Source organism: Grus americana, chromosome 8, assembly GCF_028858705.1.
Source record: "Grus americana isolate bGruAme1 chromosome 8, bGruAme1.mat, whole genome shotgun sequence".
In the NCBI taxonomy this organism is placed as follows: Eukaryota; Metazoa; Chordata; class Aves; order Gruiformes; family Gruidae; genus Grus; species Grus americana.
The window spans coordinates 32,821,191-32,846,371 of record NC_072859.1 but is presented as its reverse complement, the minus strand read 5'-3'; the positions used below and the strand labels follow the sequence as shown (position 1 = coordinate 32,846,371).

The 25,181-nt window shown below is 39.6% G+C and overlaps 1 protein-coding gene across 11 annotated transcripts in view; it reads right to left on the bottom strand.

The window, feature by feature from the left end:
* PATJ (PATJ crumbs cell polarity complex component) overlaps positions 1-25,181 on the bottom strand; it is a 155,219-nt gene that overhangs the window by 107,229 nt on the left and 22,809 nt on the right. For all 11 annotated transcript variants that reach the window (XR_008578058.1, XM_054833741.1, XM_054833739.1 and 8 more), the window contains exons 12-17: positions 24,918-25,040; positions 18,816-18,892; positions 16,307-16,363; positions 14,980-15,114; positions 11,257-11,421; positions 9,441-9,569 (exon numbers count right to left, since the gene is read on the bottom strand). Coding sequence is in view for 10 of the 11 variants with exons in the window: in XM_054833741.1 (XP_054689716.1) it covers positions 9,441-9,569; positions 11,257-11,421; positions 14,980-15,114; positions 16,307-16,363; positions 18,816-18,892; positions 24,918-25,040 (686 nt within the window). In the remaining variant the exon portion in view is untranslated. The remainder of the gene's footprint in view (positions 1-9,440; positions 9,570-11,256; positions 11,422-14,979; positions 15,115-16,306; positions 16,364-18,815; positions 18,893-24,917; positions 25,041-25,181) is intronic.

Genomic DNA, 25,181 nt, shown 5'->3' with positions numbered 1-25,181 from the left:
ACCAATACAGCTCACCTCTGGAAAATTAAAATGGGAACAACCGACTGACTCTTTCCCCATCCTGGCCAAAACGTGAGGTTTCTGCAGCAGCCAAGAGAGGGCACTCCAGGCCAGCCCAGCCATACAGGAGGCGTTTCATGTCCAAGTCCATCCCCAATCTGTCCAGCCCAGAGCCTACGCTACAGGCAGAGGATGAGGAGCAGTCCCTCTCCTATGCAGCAGACTGTAACTATGGCTCGATTGGATGTAAGGAGCTACCACGTTTTCTGGGGTTTTGTTTGTGTTTTCCTTTTTTAAAGCCTCATATGAAAACGTAAGACAAAGCTGCGGGTGACTGACATTTACTGCGCAAAGTCACTCTCGCTTAGTTACAGGCTATATTAGTTTTGGCACTGCCTAAGATCTAAATTCAGCTAGCCTGACTTCCTAGAATATTTTAGCTTTCTTCAAGCAACAAACTGCCTGCTGCCGCAAAAACACTCCTCTGAAAACACACATCAAAAATAGCATGGCAAAGGATCCCAAAAGAAACAGTTTGAAACTTTTTTCCTGTACCAATTTTGATTTATCTGAACAATTTTACAAGTGCCAATTTGTATACTGCAGGGTTTTGCGAGAGAGCCAAAACAAACACGTTAGAGCTCAGAGGTCAGAGCAACCCAGCTTCATTACATTTTGCATGGGACCACTTCCAGGTCTAACATACAGATCCATATTTAAAACTCTCCAGTTTGCAAGTAAGATACCAGACTGAAAGACTCAAACACAACACTGCAGCATACTGTACAAGGAACATACACTTGTCAACAATGAAAAGGACCAAACGCATTTTGTGTTCGTCTTACTATTATGCAGAACGAAGGCAGAACTGAGCATGAAGTAGTTTACCTGTATGCTCAGTGTTGTGAAATTACTCAAAATACTCATCCATGCTCTCATTTTGTGAAGTGCCGCTCGTTTCCTTTGCGGACCCACCCTCCACATACACCAACAATGCCAAGGGGATGCAAGAGTCAAGAAGGATAAACAGCCTGCAGCCTTTTCAAAGGCACCAAGTACTTCCAAAGAGAGGAAGAGCCAGCTGTGAGTGAGGTCCAGCTCCCTCCTTAAGGTGGCCTCAATTTAGGATTGAGACTCAAGGTCCAAACCTTCTGTTCATTCACTCCAACATATTTACAGGAGTTGGCCAGAGGACCTGCCAAAGGTACTCTAAAACCTGAATAAACATCCTTGCGAAAGCGCTCGACTAGTTTTTGTTAGATCCACTGCATGGGCAATCAGACTGAAATTCAAAGCGTTTAAGACGCATTTCTGCATCTTCCACTCGTATTAGGTTGCAGTCAGCAGGACTACTTGGGAAGACGACTACACAACACACAGCCTCTGGCTGTACCAAAGAAATAAACTACAGGCTGATGTGTTGAAGTAATACAAACTTAAATACAGAATGGTATTCAAGGAGGAACGCTGAACTTTTCTGTGATGTAAGGCAAAGCACTGGAAATAAAACATAAGTATTTATTGATCTGCAGTGAGGGAATAAAGCAATGAATTTCAGAAGCTCTAGTGTGCAGCCAGCATTAATCAAAACTTCTATTGTGGGAAATGTCAGCAAAGAAACAGGAATTCACAGAGAAAGAAAAAAATCATAAACAAAACCTACAGAGCCACACCCAAAGGAGGAGCGAGAATGGCAAAATAAGAGTAGGTGGCACAACGGGTTTCCCACACTGGGCTTTCATCATCTGTGATCTGAAATCATATCAGTCTTCTACAGCAAGAATGAACACAGTGGCCAGCAATTACTCAAACCTGCGTAGGTCTGGCAGAGCTGGCAAGCAGCAGGCAGTCAGTGTTCATCTGCTGCGGAAGTGGGATATACAGCAGATAGTTGGGACGAAAGTGCCTCCAGGGAATGATCAAAAGAAAAAGATCTTACACGCTCCTGCTATTCTCAAATAAAAAGATCAAAGATAGGCACTGACTATGGTAGTTTTGAAAGTGTCACTGTGCAGTGGACTCAGGTGCATGTCACTATCTTTTAATTTATCAAACTTCTCAATCAACCTAAGGTTTCATCCGCCTTTCATATTTGCTCTCAACAGAGCTAAAGTCACAGGGATTACATTCATTAGACTCTCTTAATATCTTACACTTTCAGACCTACTAGCTCCAGAAAAAACACACTGAGTGCTGACTACAGGGAAAAGCCAGAGAGATAAGAAAAAAAACCCCACCCCTGAACTCATAAGGAAATGGAGGAAAGCCACTGTGTGATGAGATAAAGATGGGATAGAGATGTGTGGGAATAAAGGAAAAAAATACCAATGAGCCAAGGGAAAAGTTATAAATGGTATCACCTACATAACCTACAGTCAGTGGTCTTAATGCACATTCTGAATCTGCAAACAGTGACTTGGCCCAAAGAAGACTTTCAACACTATGGATGGTGGAGAAGACAAAGGGGTAGGCAAAAATGTCGCAGGTACTTTTAAGGCCACTGCAAAATGCAGTGAGACCAGAGAGAAAAAACTCCAAGTGCCACTGTACTATTGGGATTTGGGGAGCAGCATCTTCCAGAAGGGTGAGGTTTTAAGAAAACATAATACCTCATAACTTCCATGAGTTTTCAGAATTCTTCATGCTTTTCCATCAGCACCTCAAATCTCATCGGTTCAGAACAACAGATTCGGAGCTGTCTGGGTTGAGCTTCTACATGCCCATTGCTCCACCATCTCCACATGCTCACTGAAAGACTAATGCAGCTTTTAGATAAGCAGTACTCATTTGTACAGTTTCCTCTAGTCTCGCCTACATTATCTTACCCTTGCTGAGATTTGCCAAGTGTTCAACAGAAAATCTAGCTACAGTTTTGTCCCTTTAAATTCTCACCTTCTCTTGGAGGCAGAAGACATCTGTGGAATAATAATGAATTTCTTTGGTTTGGGGTTTTTTGTTTTTATTAAAAGCTACTCTTCCTAGCAGGAAATGAAAAAGAACAACCAGATTGGTAGAATTTGGGGGAATAGGGAAAACATTTCTAAAGGTTAATAATAATACTGCTTAGTATTTATTTCAAGGATATGTGACAAACCAAAGAAAAACAGATGTTCTCGGTAATGCTCCAGTTTCTCTGCAAACTCAGGTATTGTCTGAGCACCGGCTGTTGCAGCTCACAGAAACAGGAGGGCTGCTCCTAGAATATGCCACTCCACTCCGTACACGAGATTCCTTCCTAACTTCTCACTTAAAGACTCAGACTGATGACCCCCCAAGCCCAGCGTTGGGGCAGACCCAAGCCCTAACGTGCCTTCCTGCATCCAAGTTCTCCAGCTCCTCTACCTCAGCAAGCTCTTCCTGTGTATCTGTCTGTATCTCATGCTGAGATATACAGTCTCTTTGATTTCTTATTAAAGTGATTTCTGGTCACCCAATGCTTTTAGTACTGCGGCACTGAGGTTTTGGGAACCACTAATCACGAACACCCTCGAAACTTTACCAGGAATGTGCTCAGCTGCATTCAGCAGCTCTTCAGTCCTGAAAAGTAGTATTTAAGCTGAACTCCAAGAGAATTTTTCAAAAAGCTACACTGAATTCAATTCATGACACACTATTAAGAATTATTTCACAAATGAAGCAGCTTAATATGATTTAAAGGATGCAGAACTTTCCCATAGGGGGAGAGAAGCAAATCCTCCGTGAGATGAGTACCAACACAGTTGGTACTGAGGCTTACAGAACTTTGATGTTAATGAATGTGGATGGGTTGTAGAGATGGGAGAAAAGCTGCCTTTATCAGTTTTTCCAGTACCAAGCTGATAGCCATTGTAAAACTGCTTTTTAATACAGCTGTGCAGCTTTTGCCAGTACGCCACAGGTTTCCATCACATGATCAGGTGAAAATGTGCTTAACAAGGACGTGAATATGCTTCTTTGTTCATAACAAACTTATCACAAGACAGACAAAGCTCAAATTATCACAAGAGGGCAAACGTTCAGCCGGCAACATGTCAAAGCATTCCGGCCTGCATCTCACTGTTGAACAGTCCAAGAAAGAAAAAAATATGATCTAGTTGAATACCACCTTCTAGAAATAAGAAGTCAGTTTGCTTTTTTGTAACTACATCTGGAGCCTGTTTGTTTGGGGCATAAAGAAAAGAGGAAAGATACTTGGAGACACTTAAATTGCTTCACTTCCTGCCGTGAATGACTATGCAGTGATTTTGTTATAAAAAAGAAAACAATTGTTTCCCATGCTCCCTGGGAGGACAAAACATAACCTGCTAAATGTGCAGCAAAAAAGACTTCAGTTCACCACTCAGAAAAAAACCTGCTAATCATAGTAAAGATCAGCCCAGGAATAAGGTGGCTGTGGAGTCCCTATTGCTAGACTAAGGGGTAAGAACCCCTTAGGCACTGACCCAGGCTGACGAAGGCAGGCCCACTCGTGCTGTTTCAGGTCTGTGTAACATGAAGCTCCTAATAGTGCTGAAATGCTGCTTCCACGGATGGGTAGATGCTTACACCCACGATGGCACGGACCACTTGGATGGAGCAGGTGAGCCCATGAGCTCCTACAGCCCCACAGGTCTATAGGGCAGCAAAAGCAGCCAGGCACTGGGGACTATCTTTCAGGCACAGACGGAGAGAAACAGCATCTCACAGGCATTCCCAAGAGCTATCTAAAATGTCAACTCTCTCTATTCCAACCCTTGCCCTCTCCAGTTTCATGCACTTTAAAACAACGGCTTTAAAATACTCTGACTTCAAAGCTCCACAGTAAATTAAGCTCCACATAAAGTCCATTCAGCTTTTTGTTTAATTTGATAAAAGCTCATCAGACCATCCAAGTTACCTTCTGGTCAATACTGCCTCAAGAAATCTGCAATTCAGCTACCTGTGGTTTTTCCAATATTTCTGTAAAACATTACTGACAGAATCTGTTGGCTTGCATGCATCAGGTCTTTGGTAAACACTGTTTCAGGACCAAAGTACCTTTTATACTATTGTGATCTCTTCTTTTCCTCTAGAAGTCTTCATCTGGTATGTTGGTTTTTTTCTTCTTGCTCTAACACTCTGGGATCACTGTCATTTTTATACAGCATTTCTCCCCTATTTTAACCTAATGACATACTATGCCCTCTTTCTTTTTAATGTCTAAGAGAAAGGATTGGTATCAGTAACAATGGCTTAGCTCTTGACTTGCTGGCTAGGAGGTTTAGCTTCAGGCTAGACAAAGTTACTGTTAAGCTGGATACTTTCACGTCTATTGACATAGAACAATAAATATGCTTAGCACAGCCCCTTGCATCACAGATGATCCCAAAGCACTCTACAAACAGTGTACTGGGTCCCTCATTCACCATCAAAACATACTTGCCGCTAACTGTGCCAGCAACACTACATAAAAGTTAGCTAAGAAGTGAAAAAGAGAGCAACTTGTCCAAGTGAAATTACAAGGAAATTAAGGGAGGTAGAGTATATTACTTCATGGAGAAGTTGGCCAGAAAACCGAACAGCACACCTTTTTAATGGCCAAAAGGGCGGCACGGTCCCTATTCAAGATAGAATCGCCAGCAATGCACCGCTGCTCCTCAGGTCTCTGCTGAGCAGGAAGCGTTATCAGCTGAAGAAAGCACACCGCACGCAGAGCCGGTCGGCATGGCTGCTGCCGCCTCTCCTCTGCAGGCTTTTCATCCAAGCATTATCAAGAAAAAGCAATGCCTACCCTAAGAGCTTTGACAAGATCCCAACACAGTGGTGACAATAGAAAAATACACAGGAGATTTCATTTTAAGACCTCTTCGATGTTTCTTATTTAAATAAGCCATCAAACTGGAGGAAAAAAAAAAATCCAGCAAAACTGATCGTTTCAGGACTACACAGGATCAGCCTCCCCATCCACCTCCCCTCTCGCCAAGCATTGACCTTGCTAGCAGAGCAGCAGTCTCAAAGATTTTACATTTCCTACCACATAATTACAAATTAGGACCTTCAGCAAAGGGGAAAGATTTTTTTATACATAGTGATCACAGGAAGCTGAACAGTATCCTATATAAATACAGTCCTGTTATAGCAAAGAGGGGAAGTCTACTCTATTTCTCTAATGGGATCCCAAAGTTTTAGGAACCTGTGTACAGCCCTTCCAAGAGGACCTCATTAAAAACAGAAGGCGGCTCTGTTTTAAGCATTTAAATCTCTAAAGACAGACAAAAGAAAACACAGGACAAAGTAGAAATACTATTGATTATGCATAATTGGTATAATTAATTTGTAATTAGTTCATTAAAATATATAGGCATTGGAATTATGCTTGTACATTTCTGGGAATATCCTGCAAGTCACTTGGGATATGCTTATCATTTATTTGATAGATGAAACATTATTAGAAAGACAGCCCATTAAAAATTAATATACCAGAGTAATAATTTCTTGATCTCAGCATTCAGTTTTCTATGTACTCAGATTCCTATTCTACCTCACAAAGAGTTATTAATACTGTTTTTCAGAGCGTGACTTGGAAGCACAGCATTTTAGACAGCCAAGGCACAATATCCTTTACGCCAATTGTACAATCAGTTGTGAGAAAACAAAATGACAAATACTATAAATTATATACCATGAGAATATTCAGCACCACATCTAATTCTATAATCAAAATTAAGATGGAAAGGTAAAAAGCCTCGTGCTTCAAAACAAACACCAAACATGAATGGAAAGCAGTAGGAAGAAACTTCTACAGCACCATAAGCAGCCCAGTCTCTAATTGCTTAGCATTCTTCCACTTCTGCAGCACGTCTGGCATTGCTCACTGTCATAAATGAACACGTCTGTATGAGCAGGATTTCAGGGCTTCTTAACTACTGCAGATAACAGCCACCAGTCTCTCACAAGAAGCGACTGAAACGGGCTGGTATACAGTGGTACTGCAAGAGCATTTCAAAGATGTTATCGCAGCTTGATGTGAGGGGAAAGTAAGAGGGAATAATAGTGCATCACCGTTTTTTTCCTGTAATGTTACTTCACTATTCCTACCAATCCTTCTGCAGTCCTACCAATACTTCTGAAGTGCCATTTCAACCAAGTGCTACAGAAATAATTTGATCTTAAAAACCCAGAATACAGTCACATCACTTCCAAGTAACACCAAAGTTTCCTTAAACTTCTGTAACAGACAGAGCAAGTCAGTCCCTTATGTGTGTAATTAAGAGCACCATGAATAGGCCTTCTGCTCAGAATCACCTCTTTAAAAGTATTTTCCCGCCCACCCTACCTCCATCAACACTAATGGGAACCTAGAAAGGTTGGTCTCTCACTGATGCACCGATCCACGAAGCTGGGCCATGTGAATACCCATCTTCATTGGAAAAAAAAAAGTTAAAAATAATCATATGATTACTCAAAAAGAGCAACATCAACAGTGGTTATACAGTGCAGGTAGTGTCATTTGCCATTATAAGGCTTGAATCTTTCTTGTAAAGCATGTGCCTAAAAAAACCCCCCAAAACCACCTTCCATTTTTTAAAAGAAGGGTAAAATTGCAAAAAAGAAACATAGAAAACAGAGTTAGGTCTCCAGGTCCTTTAAGCCACAATTAAACACTTCACTGTAATTTTGTGCTTCTCAGCAAATCTGCTTTAAGAATTTTGAACAGCCTCCCAGGAGCCACATACTTTTTTTTTTTTCCCCCCGCCTCCAATCTAGCATGGACAATTATTTATTTTCTTCGCCCTGCACTCAAGAATGTGATGGATGTATTTACATAAACACACACAGAGTCACAGATATCTCTATATAAAAATTAATCTGCAGATGATGAAAAGTGTAAAAGATCTAAGAGGCAAATCCCAAACAAAAGAGCATACTTTATACATAAATATCTTGAAATTATAAAGATCTGAGATTAAGTGGTTTACTACTCATTTAGAATTGATTAGAATGTATTTAAATTTAGCTGAAAGTACCACAACATTGCTCATGTATTTGCATCTGCGAATAAGTAAATAAAAAGCCTGTTATTAAAGCCTTCATTAATTCTGATTATATGAGAACTTAAAAGCAAATCTGTGTATTACTGCTCTGTAAAGACTCCTAGCAACTCTACAGTAAAGCTGGCACTGCAACACAACATGTGTCAGCGAAAATGACTAACAGGATCTATTTTCAGTAATCTTAAATCACACTGGTAAAATATAGAATTAATGGTTTTGCATAATACTTCAAATATTTTTTTATTCTAATTCATTCCCAATTCATGCCTTATTGTATCAAAAAATTGAATTTCATATCACTTGACATTTATGCACAACAGTCGAACACATTTTATTAAACCACAATGTTTAGGCAGTATTCAGATGTGATGTGTATATTATTATGAAAAGTGATCCAGCTATTTTATTTCCTTATAAATATGATGGCTAGAGGTTTAAAAATATATGACATTGACTAGAAACATTAAGAACATTTCATTCTGACTACAGATTTTTAGAGTTTCTATATATTTAATTGAAGCCAATATTTTTGAAAGAAGGATTCATTCATTTTAGTAGAATTTTCCCCCAATTTAAGACTTGTCTGTCAATTTCTAAGGAGTTTAACAATTAAGTATATAGTCTACCCCAAAATGGTTCTTCCTGGAGAAATCAAGTTTTAAACTATGAATTACTGGTGAAAGTCAACTTCCCCCCTGCCCTCCCTCTCCCCCTCCACCCCAAAAATTCTACCCGTATCTCTGGCACGGTTTAATAGTTTAAGCAGAGAAGTGTAACTGGGAAAAAAAAAAATTAGGTTGTTCAATCTCTATTCTTATACTAATAAATTAAATAAATGTATTAAAGCCAATTTGTGTTTACAGAAACCTGAGTTTGCGACACTGATTCTCCTGTCAGCCCTGACGTTGCCTTTTGACTGTGAAGGACTGTCCTGGTAAAGTTACCTCCTGCAAACTCTACTGCTCATGGCTCGATACAAAGCTTGAGTGAATCTTTCCATGACTTGAGTGGCACCACAGATGGCAGACCAGCACTGGTCTATAGTTATAAATGCAAGGTGATTTGGGGCAGTGAAGGACTCATTAAATATGGCACATAGGAAATGAGGTTGCAATACCAAGAAAGTTTGCTCGCTGCTCTCGCAGTTCAAAAGTCATTGCAAGTTAAAACAAAAACCAACCTCCCCCCAACATTTAGCCATTAAACTCAGAGTTATGAGGTGGAGTTTGATTAAAGATTTTGTACTTTATCACGTCTGATAATCAGACTGGTTTAGAACAAGCTCTACACTATACTTTATAGAGCTGGCCTATAGACTTTTCCCTACAGTTTCTAGGCCCAAGTGCCAAGTCGATTACCCAGTAATCGACATCACAAAACATTTTAAGGCACTGTAGAAGACAAAGGATCAAAGGAATTTTTAGTATTTAGTTACACAGAAAAGTATACCTGATAGTCTAAAATGCTGAATCCTAAACCATTTTTGTCTTTCTCCAGTTCAATAACCTTCACATCAGGAGACCATAACGCTAATTCCCCTTCTTCCTCCTCAAGATTAACGTCTTCCTCAGGTTTCACCTGAAAAATAAAAGCTCTAGTTCACACACTTTTCTTTCAGTTCTTTACAAACATTATTCCTTCAATATTTTGATTATTAATGGCTCATACAAGCCCTAAAATATGACCTTTTATGGAATTACAACTTCACTGAACATTACGCATGCAGTTTTCTCCAGCTTGCTGCCTTGGATACTCCCCTGGAACTATGCCTACATGTTTTGAGAATCGGAGCCCAACCTGGCACATAAATACCCATGTATCAGCCAAATTAGTTGTTATATTACTAACCTGCTACACGTTGATGAACTTCAGCTGTCCTGTTAGATGCATAAAGGAAAAATAAATACCTTATCATAAAAGATTGAACCACGGACAGCTAATAGAAAGACCAGATCAGGCACAATTGATACTTGTGGTATTAAATACGCGAACAAAAAATTCTTAATATTGCAACTATACAAATAGCATCTAATTGAAAAAGCCGTTTCTTTCACAATTTTTGTGCTAAGTATGAAAAGAAAGAGATATAGTTACCCAACTTTGTTGGGTAAGGACAGCTTCGTAAATACATCTTCCAAAAAGGCATCTTTTGTTGTCTAACTTAAAATGGTGTGTTTTAACATTACTGCTATTTTATTAGTACAATCTTTATAAAATACCAATGTATGATGTTCAAATCTTGTACCATTAACTTCACACTGATTTAATTTTCTTTGGACAAATAGGCCTGTTACACAGAGCACCGTCATGAGGCAAAAGGAAGAAATTTGTTTTCCACATGCTCTTTCTTGATACTTTTGAGAAAAGAAAACAGAAATATTGTGAGATTGCACTAAGCAGAAGGCAACCTCTGTTCCCTCAGTATCACCTTATGGCAAAGATGGGTAGCTGGCAGGATGCATATGGAAAATTTTCAGTAAGATGCAACGTCAAAAAACCCCACAGTGGAACAAGCTCTGTTGCAACAGAAAGGGCCTTTTACAAAACGGTGTAACACTGTACACCATATTCTTCCATGAAACATCCATGTTTCTTGTTTAACTCTCCACCTTAGAGGAAATTAGATCAGAAAACATCAGAAAAGTTGAGAAGTCAAGGTGTAAATACTTTTTATAAATAGGAACAACCATTACAAGTGTCAAGGTTTAGTCTGAGACTTTAAAGTTTCTGCAACAGAAAGAAACATTACGTTTCATTTTTCTCCACTTCTGTAAAAACCTACTCGGAACATGGAAGTAATCAGCTAATGGTGGCAAGGATGTGATTTAGTATAATTCAGAGCTCTCACTCACCTATTAAGTGTTAAAAATGACGAATGGGATGTACACAGTCAGCACGCTAGCTTGGTGTTTTACCTACCTTGTATTTATAGTACAACAAAGTTTCTCATGACCAACCTGTATAAACTGTAGTAAAAGTAGCAGTGTTGCAAACAGGAACTATCTTTCACTGAAACACCAGCTGTCCCTTACAAGCCCAAAGTGAATGGCAAAGGCAGCTTTATAAGACAATTTAATACAAAACTGTCTCATATAACTATATATTTTAGGAAATGTTATTTAAGACTGAAAAGTGGTCTGGATCAAACAGCAAAAGGAAAATAGTAACACCTGTTTTTAGAAAACTAAATCACTTTCTCAGAAATACATGCACTTTTTCAAAAAGTTATTGTCTTTTACACAACTGAACAATGTAAGTAGTCCACCTTTTGTTCTGGAGGGGAAACTCCCACGGTGGGTTCATCCACAAGAGACTCACTGCCATCATCAAAAAGTCGCCGACAGCAAACCAATGTAAACGGGGGTGGCACTTCCTTTAGAAAAGTGATTGCCTCACGGCGTGATTTTCCATATAGCTGAACTCCATTTACCTACACAGAAGGCGAAACATACGTCCACATGAAGATAATTAAAAGGATATCAACTAGATTCTTTCAATAATTTTTTTTGCATACATGTCTTTCTCCAGTTGAATGTGAAAGTCTAATTTTACTTAGGGATTCTGGCAAAGCTTGCATAGTTTTATTAACATATGCTTCTGAAGTATACATGCATCACTGTAAGACTTAAGCTTCATCTGCAAGATCTTGTGACTACTGGCTGCTACATCATGTCTCTGCTCGCTTCAGCTTCCTCTAACTTTTTTCCTACTCACTACTTTTCCTAGCCTAAATCTTTCCCAGGATTGTTATTTCATTCTCACCTGTTTGTTTGTTGGGTTTGGGGTATTTTTTTAGCATTAGGCTTATATGCTTGAATTGAAAAAGATAAAAATTTAATTTTCAAAAATATTTTAAGAAAACACAGATTTTGAGCCCTAAGAAAAAACTTGAAGTCAAAACTAGCACAACTTTGTCAGTTGTTTAAAGTGTAACGAAGCGGTTGAAACTAAAATAGATCCTACAGAAAACATGCAAGAATGTTTATATAGTAAAAAAGAAACCAATTACAGTAAGCAATTAATCAGAAAACCCTGACAAGGGTCAAAGCTTACTATCCCATGAGCTTTAGATCCTGAGTGACAACAGAAGACCGTAAGGCCATTGTTAATGGATGTTTTAAACCACAGACTTAAAGAAAAAAATGTAGATAGATAGATAATAATGCTGCTTTAAAAATGGGATACTGTGGTTGTACTTCCTCAGAAAAATAAAACTACAGTGATTCATCCTCTTTTATGTATTTTATAACCTGCAACATCATGAGGGTACATCTATTTGCACCATAGTGGTATCCTGAAATATGAGGAAAGCAGAACTGCAGTAGGTGTCATAGATGCGAACAAACATCCAAAGTCGCTGGAGCGCAGCCACTGGTTTAGGAATCATAGAACCCCAGACTGGTTTGGGTTGGAAGGGACCTCACAGCCCATCCAGTCCCACCCCTGCCATGGGCAGGGACACCCTCCACTAGCCCAGGTTGCCCAAAGCCCCATCCAACCTGCCCTTCAACACTGCCAGGGAGCCAGGGGCAGCCACAGCTTCTCTGGGCAACCTGTGCCAGGGCCTCACCACCCTCACAGGGAAGAATTGCTTCCTCAGATCTCATCTAAATCTCCCCTCCTTCAGCTTAAGACCATTCCTCCTTGGCCTGTCACTCCCTGCCCTTGGCACCAGCCCCTCTCCAGCTTTCCTGGAGCCCCTGCAGGGACTGGAAGGGGCTCTAAGGTCTCCCCGCAGCCTTCTCTTCTCCATGCAATGCTAATGTAGATGAACCCACATTTGATCCTAGAAAATATAGTACGTGAATATACAAAATACACGTACACACCTCTGTACATGTGTACTTGAGGCAAAGTCTCGCCATATACTTCTGAGATCTCCTTGTTCTTTAGGGGGACTCAATCTTGTGCAAAAGTATACAGCAATCTCACTTTAGCCACCATTTTCTTCCTGATCATCTCTAATTTTTGCCACATTTGCCTTTGTGCTTTTTACAGTGTAAATATAGCTTATAGTGCTGGGAAACACAGAGTTCCTCTCACGGTATAACCCAGCCAAGGAGAAAAATTCAGTGGTGTAACTGGCCTCCAACATGGTAAGACGAACTGCTATGGGTTTTTTCTGTAAGAATTACAACAACTGCTGAGCTATCAGGCTAATCCATTAGTTAATTATTTAAGCAGAAGTATCTACGCGTAAGGATTTTTTAATGCATTGAGAGCGGCAGCGTGGTGGAAAGTTACCAGCACTTCTCAGCGTAACGTGATTGATGGAGAAGAGCTATTGCGCGCTCCCAAGCAGATTTGGGGACTTCCATTTTTCCTTTTGCAGCTGCCAGAAATCAGCCTCTAAACACACAAGGTGCCCGACACCCCATTCATTCCACACCACTCTAGTTAGTTGCACCATCAAATAGAAACAAGAAAAAAATTTTAACAAAACTAGGACACAAGGAAGCAATTTACTCCTAAAAAAGAACACAATGAAATTAGCTAAAATGGGGGGGGGGGGGGCCAGGAAGAATATACCATGCTTTCTATCATAATTCAAACACATCATTAAAAATAATCAACATTCAACCTCGCTATATATTAAAAAAAAAAATTCCTTGCTGATTACTTTTTAATCCCAACTGTATCAGGCCCAGGTAGAGCTGCTTGTTTGGGGAATGGGGCTGTCACTTTTTCCATTGCAAACCCCTACTTAAGGGGATTTATAACTTGGCTGCGAAAACATACTCTGGGCTAAACTTGGCATATATAGCTTTAGCCCCGGAGCGCATTTTTATTTTGTTGGGTTTTTTTTCCAGCTATAGAGTAGAAAAAAATTTATGCTCACTAGGTCTGGACATATCCGTGAACTTAATTGTAAATACACAGTAATAAGTAAAACTGCTAAATACATACAATTAAAGTTTCCTAAGTCACTCTACAGCACTGCATTATTGCTTTTTGTATACAATTTTTTGTTTAGTGGCCAAGGAATTTAAACAACACTTCCAGCATTCCATTAATCCCTTCCTTTAGGAATCAAGATTTCCTCCATTAAGCAATAACTGAAGAAAATGTTCTAGGTCTTAGTGATATCAGTATGAATTTTTGATGCTAAAGGGTGAACAACAAGTAAAAGCAAGAGAGCTGTACGCCTAACAAATTAATCTTTCAGAAGGCCTAATTCTGTTCCGTTGATATCAATTAAATGTTCTTTGCATCCACTAAAAAAAAGGTTCAAATCCAAAATATTCCACAAAGAGCAGGTATTCAATAGAAAATTAATGTCTTTTCACTTGCAGGCTGAGATACTGATAGATAGACATACATACAGAAAATAGGTATTATTTTAATACTATCAAATAAATATTTTTCCTGACCAAATAGGTCTGGTGTGATTCCGATAACTTCAAAGCTGCCCCAATACCTCTTTATACATATTTAAACAAACTAATGTACTAGCTTATACACACAAATGTCTTTCCACATTCAAGAAGCAAATTATAATACGTAACAGGAACCACTATTCCTGAGACTCTTGTAAATTTTTTAGGAGTGACAAATATTAAGAAAGATTATCCACCACAAATGCTAATGCCAAATTGCTCAAAAGACTGAGCTAAAGGACTACATATACAAATAAATTCAACACAAATATTATCTCTGCCCTTACAACTCTTGATACTCATGTTAAAACATTTCAGAAAAAAACTCCATGAAGTCACTAAGAGGTCACAAGAATTTGACATTTTGTCCATAAAGGAGGAATGAAACAGTGAAGAAAATGAATGTGACTTCCAAAGCACCACTCTGCTTCCACAACCAACTCTTGAATACTACTATTGCACACACTGAATACTACTGTTGCACACACTGAATACTACTGTTGCACACACGGCAGCCAAACTAGAATTTAACACAAGCATCCTTAAGACGGCCAAGCAAACAGGAAATATATCCGTTCTATTTCGGGGGGTGGTGGTGTTTTCTTTTTTACCTCCAGAAGTTCATCCTCCAGTTGCAGAAGACCAAGTGCTGCAGCTGGACCATCTGAAGCAATTGATGATATATAATGATGTCCATCAAATGTGTCAAGCTCAACTCCTAATCTCAAAGTGTGGATGGGTAATAGCTGTCAAAAGATAAAGATATATACATTCTCAGCAATACTTATCTACCACAATATGAACACAGTTAGGATTCAGTAGCTCACCAAATTAAACTGAGCACACAGTAAGACGATTAAGTCTTCATACTGACATCATCTGCATTACAGCACAAGTCTCCATAATTTCTCTATACAGACTGTTTGCACCAATGAAAACAACCAACCTGCCCTCTGGGAGAAAAGGCAATTTGAACTGTGTTCTTAAATAAGGTTACCATATTGGAAAAAATGCCGAGAAAAGTATCACCTAAAGTCTATCCTACCTAAAAGGACAGGATAGACAACAAAACTTTCAATAAAACTGAAAGAAATTTCATAATCACCATAAAAACTCATCACAAGATCAGCTGGCTAACTCCTTTAGGAGTTAACACTATTCAGACAAGAAGTAGAAATCATGGCAACTTGGGAAGAAAAGATGATCAACAGTATCTGGTGCTTCAGTTTGGCCATCTTCTGACTTTTTATTACTTAAGTTGAAACACTGACTGTCCTTCTGGTTCCCAATTAATTATGGCTATTCAAGTAAAAGGAGCAATCCATTGATCCTCAACGTTCCCTCACACCCATGTCTGATTATGAGTTTAAAGCCTTTCCTTCACTGAGACATCCTCACAAGTACATAAATGCTTCACCTCCACAAACCTCTTTTGCACAATATTAACATACATCTCTTGGAAACCTCTCAAAAGTCTCAGAAGACTGAAATTAATTTCAGCTCTGACCATTTCAATTAAACAGACCTCTCCCTCCCTGAGCCAGGATCACTGTGACAAATTCCTCTGCAGGACAATGACATCGTTCAGCAGAGTTTCAAGCTCTGTTCCATTCCATAGTGGCTTTTGACAACTGAATTTCAATGCAATTAAGTACCACAAAATTTGAGGCTTATATGCATGGTTTGAGCGTTGGGGGTTTTTTTGTTTGGGTTGTGTGTGGGTGTGTGTGCGCGCGTGCTAAAAGGTTCATTTGCCCATGCTACAAACAGATATTGGACCAGTCCAGAAGATAAGCAGAATATTGGCAGCCTTTTTTGGGGGAAAAGTCAGAGCGTGCCACAAAATTTCTGAAACACATAAATCTGGAATTGTGTCACGCCCTCCTGGGATTACTCTGCCAACATATACCATGACAGAAACCATCACGTCAGTCATACCTTTGAGTACTTCTGGAGCTCTGAATCATCTGTAATGGGCATATCCACATTCACAACCTAAAAATTATACATCAGAACATTTTTCAATAGCAGGACAATAAAGACTTTACTGGAATGATGAATTCTGGCAAAAAAATGATGAGCAAAATAAACTATACTTAAACAAAGTCACACTGATGCAAAATAATTTTAAACAAATGTTAGAAAAATCTTTCAGACACGGAACATTTACAACTAGGAATGCAGTGATTATGCACTATTAGCAGACTCCAATATTATCCTATTCCTGAAGCGCGAGTGCCAATTTTAGTCAAGTTCAGTAATCCTGTATAAGCACAAAATGCCATTACGTCTGACACAAATACCCAAACTGACTTGCCAATCAGAATTTGAAAAGTACAATAGCTTAAGTTATTACTTCAGGTCATAGTACAGCCATCTAACATCTAGACTAAGCCATCAGCTTCTGCAGCATGTTTCTAACATGGCTTCAAGTACATGATTTTAATTACCAAATTTGAATGCAAAGTGGATTATTTAAGAAATAATGGCAAGAAATCCCTTCAGTATATCTTCATTTTTTATGTTAATAAAATAACTATGTTCGCTACCAGTTTTCTTGTGATGTTCTTCCTTAACATAGTTTATCTGTAACCTTAGAAGGTTATTTACTCCAATTTTAAATGTAATAAGATGACATCTGTGGTGATCTATGGTCCAGGGATGGAACTGGGGACACTGAAGTTGAATATGTTTGGGAGGATTTGGAAAATATATAGCCTTGCAAAAAATCAGGTAACTACAGGCTCCTCTGGAAATTTCTAGTTTAACAAAGTATCTACGAAACGATACTAAGCCTCGGCTTTTTCTTTTGCCTTAATTTTAAATACGGCTTCCAGCATCTTGTTTTCCAGTACCTAGGCTATTTTGCCCAATAGACAGAATCCATTTCATGTCCATTCAGTTGTAACTAAATGAATCTATGACTGATAACTCCTCAGCTTGACTGCTCACGCTTAGGTACCTGGCAACAAATCCCACACGGTCATACATCCCTGTACGGACTTCCAGGGTCTCTGTTTCAGCAGGATCTCAGCTCCTTCCATTGGTACCACAAAGGATCGGCAACACAGAAGCCATGACTGACACCAAATCCTCTCTTCAAACAGCTATTTCCTCTGAACAGAAGTATTTCTGAGGGAATACTCAAACCCATAGGCACCTTTAGGGTGAATTTCTGGGAGTTGAGTGTAGGAGCGAGAATAGCGTGAAACAAGGACTGCGCTATCAGACTGCAATCAAACTAAATGTTGTTATTGAACGCAGCCAAGCAGGACTGGAGGTAGGTACACATGACAAGATCTGGAAGAACTGAAAAATTACTTTCAAAATGGGATGCCACGACAGTTTCCTTCTATTATTTAAAAGGACCAATCGTTAACATTTTCACTCCTGACATTTTACTGGCGGCAGCTAAAGAATAATTAGAAACGGACGGTTTCACAAACTAAGCAGGTTTTCGTCCTCCGTGGGAAGTGTGATAGTGCTAAGGGAAGTAATATCAGACTCTTGAAATGTAAGGATGGGAATACCAAGCAACTGAAGTGGGCAGCCAAACAGATTTATTGCATCATGTACATAATCTTACACGAACTTCAGATCTTAAAGGAGCGCTAATGGAAAGAAGAGAAGCGAGTTTCTCAAGGTAATTCTTAAAGCTACTTTAAATCTTCCAGCGAGCGACTGGAACGATGGCTACTCCAAGTAGTAAAAATAAGTGTCTCTAAATCAACTGGACAAGCATTGCAAAGACAAACAGGGCATTTTCTTGGTGGTGGTGAGAATTTTTTAAGTCTTCGGAAAGAACACTGGCTGGAGTCTTTTATCTGTACTCACTGGCTAACACAGCCCTGAAAAGCAGTGGTGAATTACAATTTCAGTCAACTCCTTATGATGATTCATCAAAACAATCTTTTGCTTGGCAATTATTTAATATGAAGTGAAGAAATATCTAATAGACACTGGCACCACAAAGTTACACTCCCATAAATTACTTCCTATTTACCCAGCATGTTTGAAAATCATTCTTTCATTCTTCTAACAAAATTGTAAGATTCTTCGTGAAACACAGGAGCCCTATCCTGAGCCTATTTTTTCCCAGTGCACAATAAAACGAATAGATCATAAATGAAATCATAAAAATGCCACATATTTTAAGTGGCTGCTATGATGCAGATTTAAAAGGACAGTTGATTTTCTTAAATCACCGTTCCTGTCTAGTATCTGTATAACAATAGCATCTATATAAACAGAAGAAAAAAAAAACCACCCAACAACTCATTATAACACTCCTGTATTTCAACCTTGACATTACGGGAAACAAAATTTGATGTTACTGATCTGTTCCAAACACTAAACTGTTCTATAAACAGCCTGTAATGCTAAGCTCACAGATCTGTAATTTAAAGAAATAACATACATGAATGTAGTTTATTGAAAGATAACATACCATAACTTCATATTCAGGTCCCAGCAGGTTTTCCCACTTGGATTTCAGCTCGCGTGCTGAAGGGAGCGGGACTCTTCCTAAATAGGAAAGTGAATATTAAATTTACAAGCATATTGTCCATTCAGAAGTATGTTTACTTCTAAATACTTCCATAAAAATTCAGTGTAAATAAAAGATTAGAGGGAATAATTCCAAAAAGGAAAGTGCATTAAGCTGAGTCTATCAAACAGTGCAAATCAAAAATGTCTTTCTTAGGAAAACAATGCAAAATGTCAGCTACTGCTAACGTGTGATTTATTCAACTGAGAAGCAGAAGAGGTGATGCTTGCATTGATGAGATGCGAGTTCTGTACCATGTAGTACTGTAAATAAATCATTCTCCCAGGCTGCAAAACAAATTTCACATGACTTCATAATTTGTTGTTATAAAAATGCTTGCCACTCCAGGGAAGCATCATCTCCCACCAAAATGAACCCCCTTAAGAAGTAAAACACCTGACAAGATATTGCCATCAGTGAGGGGCTGCGTCAGCACAATGCAGTCACAGACTTTATTTATACATTTGGCAGGTATAAAGGCTTGTCTAGTTTAATTAGGCCAGTAAGTAACATGAGCTTTAATATAAGCTCCAGTTCTAAACCAGTCTTCCGTGGGAACTTGGCTATCTTGACATTTATATCTTTTCAGCTTTCTTACTTATGCAACCAAGGCAGCATTACATTCATGTAAGACAATTTGACAGAGCTAGACAGCATAAAATGACTGGCTGCCCTGTATTTGACCTCATCCAGAAGCTCAGTGCACATATAAAGTTCCAAACTGAAGCAATGTTTAACTGGTAAGAATCAAGCTCTAAAGCAAATTCCATCTAGCAGCTACAGCAGCAAGCAGCAACTGGGGCCTGAATTACCAAAAACTGGTTTTTTTTCTCCCTGAACGACTGTAATAGTTTGTCAGATGTCTAGACGAGGCACAGACCACTTAGTATTGCTGATGCGTCGCACTGAAATTTAGAATGGAAATCACAACCTCACATTTTGCACACAAACTAGCGAGTAAAATACCTCAAGGGGGAAATTTTGAAGACACCAAGAGCAGCTCAGAGCCTACCTACTAGCAAAAGCCAGCACAAACGGGATGTCAAGCTGCCTCTGCTTTCAACACCTTTGTAGACTGCAAAGATAAAACACGAGCTTTGCAATACAATCCTCATTACATCATTTTATAACTTTGAAGTTTTCCACTCATTAAAAACAAAGATTTAAGTTAACTTATACAATAACATAACCCATCACTGTATCTCTTCCACTCCCTTTCTGTCTGATCTGCACTGAAAACCCACATTCCTCAGAGCCTAACAACTGAGATTTCACTTGGAAATGTCCAGAGCATCTTTAACCTATAGGCTCAAGGAGGTACAGGTATTCAAGGATTCCAGCAATTCAGATTAACTATTTTCTGTCACTAAAAGAAACTTGAGTTTGCAAATACAGCCCACAGCTCTCTCTGAAATAAATTATCTCCTTAAAAAAAAGGGGAAGACAAATTGTCCTGACATTCTCAGCCATAAGTTAAGGGGTTTTTCCTCCATTGAAATTTCATTGAAGTTTCTAAGGAGAAGTTGTCTTCGTGAGCCTTCTTCTCAAGCACAGGCTGAACATTATCTTTACTTCCCAACTGTAGCAAAACCGGAACACCCGTGCATTTTTCCACGCCTCCTATTTGCAGAAATACATAAGGACAGAAATTCTTTAGTCTCTTTTTCTGCTATTACAAAGTTACAGCAGGAACACACAGGACCTAAGCACCTGCAATCCCCTGTGCACCAAATACAGATTTTAAGGTTCACCAGGAGTAATGAATCTTTAAGGTCAAGCTCAAAGTTCAGTTCAGTAACTGTAAGCTGTGTTCGGTTGGCTGAATACAGATTTTTTTGCCGCTTCCAAAACACATTACCAAAATCTATGAGTTGTTCAGAGCAAGGTGCTGATGCATGTCTCCATTTGAAGTTTCCCCCTTTCTTTCTTTCAAACATGCTTTGAAGTCTTTGCTTGTAACTTCCTCAGAACTGTGGAAATGTTGGCTGGAGGGATTTGGATTAAATATATTCAATTCCAGTGGTATCACCCAATTCACTTAAAATGCTCCTTTTTCCCCAAACAGCTTTTTCCACATGGCAGCTAATAGGAAGTTTCTTTCTAGCCTCTCATCCAGCTGGATTTCTTTCTGATGACCTGAGATACATACGTACCACATCTTCTATAATGCGCAAGGCCTCAGAAATGAAAATGCTTCCCAGGGACAGCTTTCATTAGCAACAGCTTTCAACATATTTAGTTTGTCCTTCTGCCTGCACTTCCACACAGTTTTTCATTTCTAATTAGCAAGCAGCGAGAATAAATCACAAGTGTATTGTAAAAATCATCTTTCCTGGTCAAAATTGCCGGCATCTTCAAAATTGGCATCTTTTCTTCTTGCAATTTCCTCCTAGTTTCACAAACTTACTATACAAGGATGCGTACTGTGCTCTAGCGCACTTCATTAATGTACTACCTTTATCTGCCCTACTGTTGGATATTTTTCCCCAGTCTTTAAGCGCCTGACTAGCATCATCATATCTTTAGGTTTTGAGTACTGCTGCAAGGCAAAAGAAAGCAGTTCTGCCCAGTCTGCAGTCTTGCAGATGCAGCTGTTAAGTTAATTGCCTCTAGCCTGCTAGCAGAAAGTTTCAGACCTCGTGCACATTGCATCCTAAACCACGTTGCCTTTGTAACAGAACAGCTTAAGCACGGTTTTGCCTGGCCAAAATTACTATTTAATACCTCTCCAGGAAACACAATTTAGTAAGAATTTCACACAACTAGGCTTAAAGGGAAGTCATACATATTTTATAAAACATACCTTTTGCATTAAACTTCTAAAAGCATTTCCAGAGCTTAGTCAGAGACTTAAATTAGCAGTATTTATTTTAGCACCATTATAATGAAGTGCCCATCACCATGTCCAAAATAAGCACCTATCTTTGGAATTTAAACTTGGCTGTTAAATTCTATACCAAGGTGAAATTTTATATATCGTATTTCAGTATGAGTAAAATTTGCAACTAAGTATTTCAACTTTTTAATAAGACACACACACACACACACTTTATAGTTGCATAAAGCTTTTGCAGAACCTTATAACTTAGAGTGGTTTTTCACTATCAAAAAACCTCAGTTTAATCAAGCAATGATACTTGCTTACCATTGCATTAAATACTCCTGATTCATTAATGGTTTCAAAGCTGTGCCCATTGCATTATCCTGCTGGCCCAAGGACCAGCACTGCTAGATGTTATCAAGGGCACTATCCAGCTGCAAAGAAAGAGTATCTTCAGTGTTTAAATTTTGGTATCCCAAGACACACTGTGCATACAAACACATTACCTTGTATTCTCCAGGGCAAGGGGAGCTTGGATACATAGAGGAATAGAAAATCTTGTAGTACGCTTGCTACCTGACACCGGGGAACGCAGTGCAGATATACCACCCTGTCCCTGCAAAGAATCAGCATGGGTCCAACCAGCAGCTATGGATTCCAGGCAATGGATGCAAAGTCCTTGCCAGACCCAGGTGTATCTGCACCATAGTCTACAGAGCTCCAGAGAAGGGGATTATGAGATTTGCACAATGCTAGCATTGAAGTGGAGCCACTCATATACATACAACTTGGTTACAAACTCTTTTTGAAACTAAGGGCTTTGGAGGGTTTATGGAGAGGCAGTGGATCCACATCAAAGCAGTTTGGGTCTGCTGTGAAAAGGGCTCAAAAATACAGTTTGATCCAAGCTGATTATCAGCAGAACAGGGATCACTACGGCATATCTAGATAACACATCTTGAGACTAACAGAGTTTGTTAACTTCAAGCCAAGTAAAAGCAATTTTATTTCCCAGCATAAACTGATCCTGGCATTGATATACCATATTTGCACAGCACTGGGTATTAAGTAACAAATTCCTCAGTTCTCTTTGCATCAGGGCAGACATCTGCAGCCTGTGACACAGAGATAACCCAATCACGAGTAGTCAGGAACCGACTACAGAGATACTGTTTGCTTCAGTAGAAAAAGAAAATACTTTATGAATAGGAAGTTCCACAGTAAAAGTGACACAGGACAGCATGTGTTGCTGTTTTCTAGCGTCTGTCATAGCGAGTGTAAGTCCTCCTGGCTCTTCTGCCCCTGAATACATCCTACTGCTAAATCCTTAAGTTATTCGGCTGTTGTAACTACAAATCAATATATGCTTTTCCATTCATATAGCTAAAACAATGCTTTGATAACCTCACATCTCAGCTACTCAACTGGCTTCCTATTTCTGGGAACATGCAAAAGTCACAACAAAGTATGTCTGGTTACAAGGCTTGGACAGAAAAGTAAAACAGAACAGAACATAGGAACTGCTACATTTCTCTCGTTTCCAGGTTGTCTTTAATACTGACAGATCTTCCACAATCATAGCAAAATTGTTATTCATTGACAGCCATAATTTAGAATCCTCTATTACATCTACATATCTCAGAAACTACAAGGCATAAGGATAATTTATGCTGACTTTAACACAAGCTGTAGAAATTCACCCAGAAGTTCCTGTAGAAGAGCCCAGAAATCCATAGGGGAATTGAAGCACTCCTTCTGGAAAGGCCTCCAACCTTGATTCAGAAGTCAGCTAAAAACCAAAGCAATCCGTGCCTTTGTGATCTGCCCCTATGTCCAATTGCCTTTGCTGTTAAAAACTCGTCCCTGATTTGAACTCCTGTCCAGCTTCCGATTCCAGCTATCAGGTCTTCACGCCTATTACGCCTTTGCCAGACCAGAGATTCTCCTCTACCTGCATAGGTGTGCAGTCAACAACTTCCAGTTCAGCTAGTAAGCTCAGGACAAGCAAGCCAGAAATCGCATGTCTAGAGGCTGAACTCTAGTTTCCAACAGTAGCACAGGAGGAAGCAGTATGCAGCAGTATTAGTACCGCAAGGTAAACAATTTGGGTCTGGGAACCAGCAGGCAGCAAGGAGAGGTTCATTGCCAACTGGGGCATCTCACAGGAGGTGGACATAACTTGTGCTAGGCTTCCTACTTCTCTGGCACTCCAGGAAGTGTCAGTGACCAGGAGCACTATAAGCAGGACAAGTAAACAGGAGCGAGGCAGGTGGCAAATCAGGAACAGTTAATAGAGATTTCATAGAATCCCAGACTGGTCTGGGTTGGAAGGGATCTTAAAGCCCACCCAGTCCCACCCCTGCCATGGGCAGGGACACCCTCCACTAGCCCAGGTTGCCCAAAGCCCCATCCAACCTGGCCTTGAACACTGCCAGGGAGCCAGGGGCAGCCACAGCTTCTCTGGGCAACCTGTGCCAGGGCCTCAGCACCCTCACACAGAAGAATTTCTTCCTCAGATCTCATCTAAATCTCCCCTCCTTCAATTTAAAGTCACTACCCCTCATCCTATCACATCATGCCCTTGTAAAAAGTCCCTCTCCAGCTTTCCTGGAGATCCTTCAGGGACTGGAAGGTGCTCTAAGGTCTCCCCAGAGCCTTCTCTTCTCCAGTTACTTGCCAAATAACTGACCAATCTGACTGCCAAGATAGCTATGTGGATGAAGGGTGTAATACAATTCAACTTTACCAAAGCTTTTGACACCATTTACATCTGCATCCTTGTTTGGAAACTGAGGAAGCATGGGTTTGATGACTGCTAAATAGTCTGAAAACTAGATGAACCACTGGGATCTAAGACAGCATTAGCCAATGGCTTGACAGCCAGTTATGAGAGAAGGTCAATAGCTGCAGGGGCTAATATTATCCAGTATCTTCATCAGCGACCTCTATGATGACACAGAATGTACTCTCAGCAAATCTGTGGACAGTGCTACATTTTGCGGATAGGGTGGGGTGGAAGAGTTGATCCAACAGGTAGAGCTTTACTTCAGAGGGACCTGAAGAAAAAGCGTTACAGAGCAAAAGCTAAAGACGGAGTAAGCAATGACAACCTATCAGTATTGAAAATGGATTAAAGACAATTCCAAAGACTCAGAACAGACACTGCAAGATATTCTATCCACCTGTTTTATGTAGGCTCTGCTTCTTTTCATTTTGAAGATTATTTTTCTGTTCTTGGTTAGTGTCCACACCAGTTTCAGTCCCTACAGCTCCAGGGGACACAAAGGTTGGGACAGTTGGCTGCACTGTGAAAACAGATGAAAAAAAAAAAAAAAATCAGTTGCTGCAAAATATGTGTAGTAATAACACCACCTCACTAACTACTCAGGGCTTTTTTTGGCTACACAGGAGTTTTGCACTCAATTTTCCTGAATCTCTCATTTCTG